The sequence below is a fragment of the Cynara cardunculus genome (genome assembly GCF_001531365.2).
Source record: "Cynara cardunculus var. scolymus isolate 2C chromosome LG 16, CcrdV1, whole genome shotgun sequence".
NCBI lineage: Eukaryota > Viridiplantae > Streptophyta > Magnoliopsida > Asterales > Asteraceae > Cynara > Cynara cardunculus.
Genome location: NC_037543.1, coordinates 15,068,285 through 15,076,158, shown reverse-complemented (window position 1 = coordinate 15,076,158; position 7,874 = coordinate 15,068,285). Strand labels below are relative to the sequence as shown.

The window sequence follows — 7,874 nt, the reverse complement described above, 5'->3', positions numbered from 1 at the left end:
CAAAAACACTGTGAAGGTTTTAAAAAGTCACCTTCACAGCATTTTGCTGTGAAGTTTCAAGTGTAAAATGTTGGTCTCACGGGTCTCACGAAAACAGGATGGTCTCACATGATCCCAAGTCTATATATATATATATATAGGGGCTCATTCAAGGGAGAACTGATTAGTTTGTGGTAACTGTGAGATCCAATATCAACCACAAATCAATGGATAAATTAGGAGATTAATAATTATGGTAATTTGAGTTAAAATTATAATTATAGGAAATTTTAAGTATTTTTTAAAAACTCCTCTCTCCTCTCTCATCTCTCCGACCTCCAATGTCCGGCCTCCGGTAAACATTAATCTAGCATGTACCAAGTAATCTCAAAGATACACAATGTGATACCGTAGTGATACCAACTCAAACCTTAAAAACAAAGATATACAATGTGATATCCATTGTAATACACAATGTGATACCCATTGTAATATACTGTGGTACCGATTTCACCGGAGGCCGGAGAGATGAGAGAGGAGAGAGAAGTTTTTCTAAAAATACCTAATATGCCCTCTAATTATAATTTTAACTCAAACTACCATAATTATTAATTTCCTAATTTATCCGTTGATTTGTGGTTGAGATTGTACCTCACAGTTACCACAAACTAATCAGTTCTCATTTGATTAGGCCTATATATATATATATATATATATATATATGTGTGTGTGTGTGGGGGGGGGTATATTTCAAATGCAAGTCATCGTATTTGTACAACCAATACAACCCAATCAATTGAGATATTTATGGAAATGATGAGAGTTCATTTATTATAATTTAAATATTTATGGAATATGACTAAGGTTGATTAATTATGATCAATACTTTGTATTAGGAAACAATTAAAACTTTTATGAAATCATATATTCATCAAATTAAATGGACGGTTGAGATTGAGTTGTATTGGTTGTACAAATATAAAACCCTTTACATTTGTACAACCAATACAACTCAATCTCAACCGTCCATTTAAGTTGATGAATATTGATTTCATAGAAGTTTTGATTGTTTTCTAATACAAAGTATTGATCATAATTAATGAACCATATTCATATTCCATAAATATTCAAATCATAATAAATAAACTCCCATCATTTCTATAAATATCTCAATTAATTGAGTTGCATTAGTTGTACAAATGGACATGGTTGCATTTAAAATATACCTTTTATATATATATATATATATATATATATATATATTGTTTGTAATAAGTTTTGGGAAAATTGACTAACGGGTTGGGTTTTGATGAAACGAATCAAAGTGAGAAGTGTAAGAAGGAATCTCTACCCTTGGATGCACCAAGATGAGATGCACTGGAACAATCCCCGTATCCAGCACAATTCATGGGTGAGTTTGAGATTAAAAGTAATCAAGAGTTCATATCCCTTCTTACGTTTCTCACCTCAACTCTACTTCTCACACGATCCTTCGCCTATATAAGTTCAATTGCAAACCATTTTTTGGCTATGAATCGGTGGACAAAGAAGAGCACGACATGTATCCCTCGTGTCCACATTTAGTATGAATAACAAATGTAAAGTTCATGAACTATTCACAATGAATGATACAACATTCATGATAATGCACAATCATAATTTAGGTTAAATTGATTCACTATTCATGATGAATAATACACATTCATCATGAATGATACATTATTCATATGAATAAGCCGTGAAGGCACACATGTCATGCTCTCCTTTGTCTCCTGATTCATGCTTTCAATTGAACCCCACCCCGATATATATTAATAAATTTAAAGTTCATAAAATTTATTAATTGAACAGGGCCTTGACTAGTCGCATTCTCGGTCTTTGCCGGTCCTTTGCTAGATCAAGCCCATAATCGAGCCTTGACTCGAAATTTTTAACTAATCCATGCTTACCGGTCCTGTGCTGTTCTTAACCGGTCCTCACTCGGGATCGGCCTTAGGCCCGTTTGAACATCTATATACAACACATAACACTAAAATGAAATTTTGTAGATGAAATTTTGTACAACTACCTATTAAGGTACGGCTCAACTGGTAAATAAAAGCTACGCCTTGAGGCTCCTCCCTATAGATTGCTGATTCGAGTCATCTCAGGACCACTGGAGATATTTACGTTACTGTCATTTTCAAGACCCCGTAGGATTACTCGAGGTGCGTACAAGCTGACCCTGTGCGTTTTAAAAAGGTTGCAGAATTGCATGATCTCTGTTTACGGTTGACAAAACTCAACTACAATATCTCATAACTTGATCTCTGAGGTTGACAAAACTCGACACGAAAATGAAAATTACTACAATAATTAAGATCAAACAGTATATTCCTAGAGGCTATACAAACATGACGATCAGATCCAGTCCTTGGGGTTGATACAAGCATCCAAAAGTTTCCATTCTTCGCTCCCCTCTTCGGGTTTCTGAAATTATCCACCAATTCTAAGTTTTTTGAACTTTAGCAATCCCACATACAAGTTATTTAAAGGAAGAACTTACATGGTCGTATTCCCATCTAGCCGTTAGTGGAAGAGAGACGAGAATACTCTCAATTCGACCTCCAGTTTTGAGACCGAACGTTGTTCCTCGATCATATACCTTAAAAGATTTAGAGTGTTCAGATCAAAGAAATAAAACACATAGTAATCAATGAAGTGCTTGCTACTCGCATTAGCCAAGTTTTTTCAGCCCCCTCCCAATTAAAAAACATGCTTCTATCTATAGAAAAACCCTTTCAAACAAAAACTTTCCAAATCTATACAGAGATTAATCCATACAACAGCTTTATCCATACAGGACTTATTGAAAAACCAACCAAACAATCCCCTAATCAGTTTCAACTTTTCTGAACCGTAAAACCAAATTCATATGTATTATTTTAAATCAAACGAGTACCAGGAAAATGTTGAGAAAAGTGACAACCAATTTCACATGAATTATTTTGCATGCGAAACAATACATGTAGTTGTTTCATATGATTGTTTCACATGTGAACAATAATACCACCTTGCATCATAGACTGATATGAAACTCACTGAATTTTTGGGATTGGTTCTCAAACATTTATGTGGCTCTCATTTGATTTTTCCCACATATATATAGAGAGAGAGGAGCGATCAAATGAAAACCACCCTCATTTAAAATTTTTATGAAATTTTTTTGAAATTTTAATGTTCATTTTTTTGTTTATTCTTATGAAATTTTTCATGAAATTGTTTAATCTTATGAAATTGTTTCATATAATACTTTTTTTGATGAATTTGTTTCATATATGGTTATGAAATTGTTTCATATAATACTTTTTTTGATGAATTTGTTTCATATATGGTTATGAAATTGTTTCATATAATATTTAATGAAATTTTAATGAAACCGTTTCATGTATTTCTCTAAAATTAAAATAATGAAGATGATAATATCCATGACTAACACCCTCCACAATAAAAATGGTTAATCAACCTCTCATAATTACAAAAAAATGAACAAAATGAAAAATTATTATTGGTTGAATGAGGTTTTTACGGTTTTTACAACTTGAGTGGTTTTTATTTGAACGCTCCCCTATATATATATATATATAGGGTCAGGTTCTGCAGAACACGCTAAATAAATAGAAAACCGGAAAACCACGAAAAAGAGGATGAAAAAGTGTATGAGTAGGATGTCAAAGTAACGAGAAAAATATGATTGTTATTTTCGTCTAATTTGTTTCATTCGAATTTTGATCATATTTCTTATTTTTTCGATTAAAAAAATAGGGGGCTAGAGATTTTTTAATATAAAAATAAAGTTGTAACCGCCTCTTTAATCACATCCATTGGATCGATTAATCTAACGGTTGATGGAGTGTTTTTTGGATTTTCATTTTTTTAGGTCTTCTTCTAAACCCCCCCCCCCCTCTCTCTCTCTCTCTCTCTCTCTATATATATATATATATATATATATGTTCAATGTGTTTGGTATTTCTCTTTCAGGATTACACAAACCAAACTTGACCATGCTTTTTGACCATTTTGGCATCAAAACGAATGACAATAACCAATGAAGTGCCGATTCAATTTGATTGTGTGCTTCCAGTGTTAAGACTGAGCATTTCACAATTGTCTTTCACATGATACGAAAATAAGGTAAGCATTGTAAGAATTCCATACCAAGTTGAACTCGACATAGCGGCCCCTCCGCAGTTGCTGCCATGCCTTGTTTTGATCCGTGAACGGCAAATCCTTTCTCCTTTCTATAATTGGCAGATATGCTTCAACCACTGAGTTGGCACATTCTGCACTTGGTTGCATCAAATTGTTATCAACTTTGTAAAACATATCATCGTGACTACAAACAAAAAAAATGAAGGATATATGCCATCAAATAATTGAGATGTTCCTGCATTACCAGTAGAAAACGCGAGAAGCATTTCCTGATCGTAGTCATTCAGATCATCAAAAAATATGCCTCCTAGCCCTCGCCTCTCATCTCGGTGCTGCATATACACATTTTATGGTTGCCTTTTCAATAAAAACTAAAAGCATTAAATTAAAGACAAAATAACCAACCAAGATCAACTAACATAGTTTTACTTTAGACCAACCAATATCGACTAAAGTCCAGCACTAAAAGTTACCAGAAATAAAATGCAAAAAATTCTTTCGAAAGATAAAGGAGCCCTTCAGTGTGTAGAAGTAGATTAAGAAAGGCAATAGAGTGGGTATGAAGAACGAAGAGACAGAACCTCTGGTAAAACACGTAAGAGGATGATTTTTTTAAGGGGGAGGAGGGGGAATATGAACGATGAAGGATTGAATCTCAATGGATAATGGTAGCAAGGTCACTCTACCACTTATAATACCTAGTTATATATTTAGTCGAAGTCCACTGTGACAACGATTGGATTCACCATGAGTGCCAACCTCGTAATGATAACCAAATCATTAGTTGTTTTACTATGATTTGGATCGGGGTTATATACTTATATCAATAACAGTATTAAAGATTGTACTGTCGGGGACTTTCTTGAAAGTAACAAAGACCCTACCTTAGAGCTAGCTATGCATAGCCAACGCTCTGCAGTACAATTAAAGAATAGGAAACTAAATATTTTCCTAACTAGAAACTATCAATTATTCTAGTAGCAATCTAGGAAGGCATTGATGGTGGACGGATGCATCAAGTTAATTTATTTTGTTTATTTCTTTACTCTTACCCCTCTCTACCTAAACACCAGGACTTATGAGTTCAGAATCACCTTACTCTTTGATGTAGTCAACTATCATAAAAACTTAGAGTGTCAGATTGCCATGCGCGACTCTCTATTTCTTTCCAATTAATTCAACTCAAATTGTTCAACATATAGCGATCATATTGGTATACAAACAAACTCTATGATATAATTTCCCCGGAAACTACCTTAAGTTTCTTGGTGATTATGTTTCAATTTCGTGAAGACTTGAGCTTCTTTCTCGAAATTTTAATTTTGAGATGCGTTACTCTTTTTTTATGAATAACCGCCAATTTATACAATCCTGATCAGTGTAAGTGTATATTATCTTTGTGCATAAATTTTCTTACATGTGTATATGAAATATATGACAAATTGGAGCAAGTGTGTGAAAAATGTCTGCATCTTGTGTGTATATACATGTATACAATTATTTGATTGCGAGAACCCATGAATGAAACACATAAGCGAAATCCAGAAAAAAATCTTAGAAGGTATACCTTAATGTAGAAATAGTCATCACACCACTTCTTGAACTTCGGATAAAAGCTCGGATCAAACTTGTCACAAGCATTTTTTTGTACCTTGAAGAGAAAAAAGCCACAAAATCAACTACTAGTAAACTGTAAAAGGTATTCATGCAAGATTTTCAGATTTTTTTTAGTAAAACTAGTCTATAGGGTTCATGAAAAGATCCCTCTTCATATGGCTTGAGCAAATTATAGGCCTTCCCAGCAAAGCCTTGAGAAGTTATTAATTCAGTGCTTGCCACCAATCCACCATACATCTAAATGTTCTCTCTTTCTAAAGGACTCTGCCTCCAGCTATCAACTAAGGGGTCGTTTACCAAACACTTACCAGATAAGAGCTTACTAGCAAGATCACCATCAACACTTATCTTATCGGGTAACATTCTCGGTCATCAAAAGGGATTGTTTGTAAGCATTTTTTACCTGGTAAGAGTCTTCTCCCTCACTTACCGGGTAAGATTCTTGGTCCTTGATATGCCTCTCATCGGGTAAGATTCTAGGTCCTTGCCATGCTCATCCGGAAGGTAAGTGACACCCAATAAGCGCTTACCAGCTAAGCATTTGGTAAACATCCCCTAAGTTATCGATTGAATATAGAAGATTTTGCAATTCAACATCATGCAAATAAAATTACCGTATGGAAGTGCCTGACGTCATCCTCAAATATATAAGCAGGGGTCAAATCAGTACCACCACCAAACCACCACTGCCTTGGTGCTCCTGGAGCATCTGCATGTGTTGACAAGAAGCAAATTCTTAAGTACATCCAAATATAGCATAAGTACAAGTAGTTTAAGCTACATTACTTAATCTAAAATATTAAATTCAACCTAACTAACTAAGCATCTTGATGGTTTCAACTGTCTTCATCCACGTCCACCGTTTAGTCTCTCCCACCAATCCCTTTGCTATGCTTACATCAACTTCAACCTCCCTTCTCAGAGTAATCATCATGAATCATTGAATTGCTTTCATGGTTTGTCTATTGGAGTCAATTATTATTATTTGCGGATATCTGATTTGATTGAGAAATCGAAGGACTATTACCCTTCAAAGCCTGTGGTTTTTTTTGGTACAAAAAAGATAGAAAATGGAGCTCCATGTTCTATAAAAAGGTTTACTGAAAACTCCCTATGAAAGCTACATATACCGTAAGAGAAGCCATCAAACTTTAGATTTTGTTCTACTGGAAGAGAACACAAATATAGAGTACAAATATATCGATGAAAGATGTTTTAAAGAAGTAACAACTACTTTCTATGAACAAAATTGGAATCTACCTCCAGATCATTCATACGCTTGTGGAAAATGCGTTCTCCACTAGTATCCTTGGAATTTTTGGATCTAAAAATCAGCAATAACATTATACACATTCTTCACTGACACAAGAAAATGCCCTTACGAGATTAAGTAATCCCATTCACCTATAAATACTCAACATTTCCATAATCTATCTAAAATTCGCTCTAAACTTCAGTGTTGCAATCTTCTTTCAGGACATCCTGGTAATTACAATATCATCAAGATGAAAGACTAGAAGAATATCTTGAAGAAAATTGTAAGGTCACAAACACTAGAACCATACAAGATTTTCAACATCTTGAGAAAGCAAGAAAAGCGAATGTAACACAAGTGCCCATATCTTTAGCATACTTCAATAACAAATACAGAAAGAGTCTTGAATCAAAGACCTAATGATAGCACTTAATATAATGTAATAAACTGTATTCTTGACCTCAATAGAAGAGCCAATGACGAGTAACAGCCTAAAAACCAAAAGGAGAAAAGATGTCATCTTGGCAACAATGTCCAGGATAGCCTTGTAATCCTCTTCATATGGTTCAAAGTGACAACTCGCTTTAAGACAAGCTAAAAACCGTAAAGACTAAGATTCACAATACAAATAGTAAAACGAGACCACAATATAACCTCAAATAAATAATCTAAAGGTAAAGCCAAGGAAAAAGTAACCAAACATAAAACATTTGCAGTTCTATAAGACCAACAAGAAGAATAACTATGGATCAACTAGCAACAAATCCAACAGCAGAATGAAATACCTTTGTCCTTGGCTTATGAGGCTAGAGAAACAGAAGACATGAAGTGG

General features: G+C 34.2%; 1 protein-coding gene across 1 annotated transcript in view; it reads right to left on the bottom strand.

Moving 5' to 3' along the window:
- Positions 1-2,135: 2,135 nt before the first annotated feature.
- Positions 2,136-7,874, bottom strand: part of LOC112499714 (oxygen-dependent coproporphyrinogen-III oxidase, chloroplastic) — a 20,988-nt gene continuing 15,249 nt past the window's right edge. Inside the window, exons 3-8 of the mRNA XM_025103047.1 lie at positions 6,402-6,496; positions 5,738-5,821; positions 4,415-4,502; positions 4,177-4,301; positions 2,525-2,623; positions 2,136-2,448 (exon numbers count right to left, since the gene is read on the bottom strand). Coding sequence (XP_024958815.1) covers positions 2,380-2,448; positions 2,525-2,623; positions 4,177-4,301; positions 4,415-4,502; positions 5,738-5,821; positions 6,402-6,496 — 560 coding nt within the window. The 3' untranslated portion in view covers positions 2,136-2,379. The remainder of the gene's footprint in view (positions 2,449-2,524; positions 2,624-4,176; positions 4,302-4,414; positions 4,503-5,737; positions 5,822-6,401; positions 6,497-7,874) is intronic.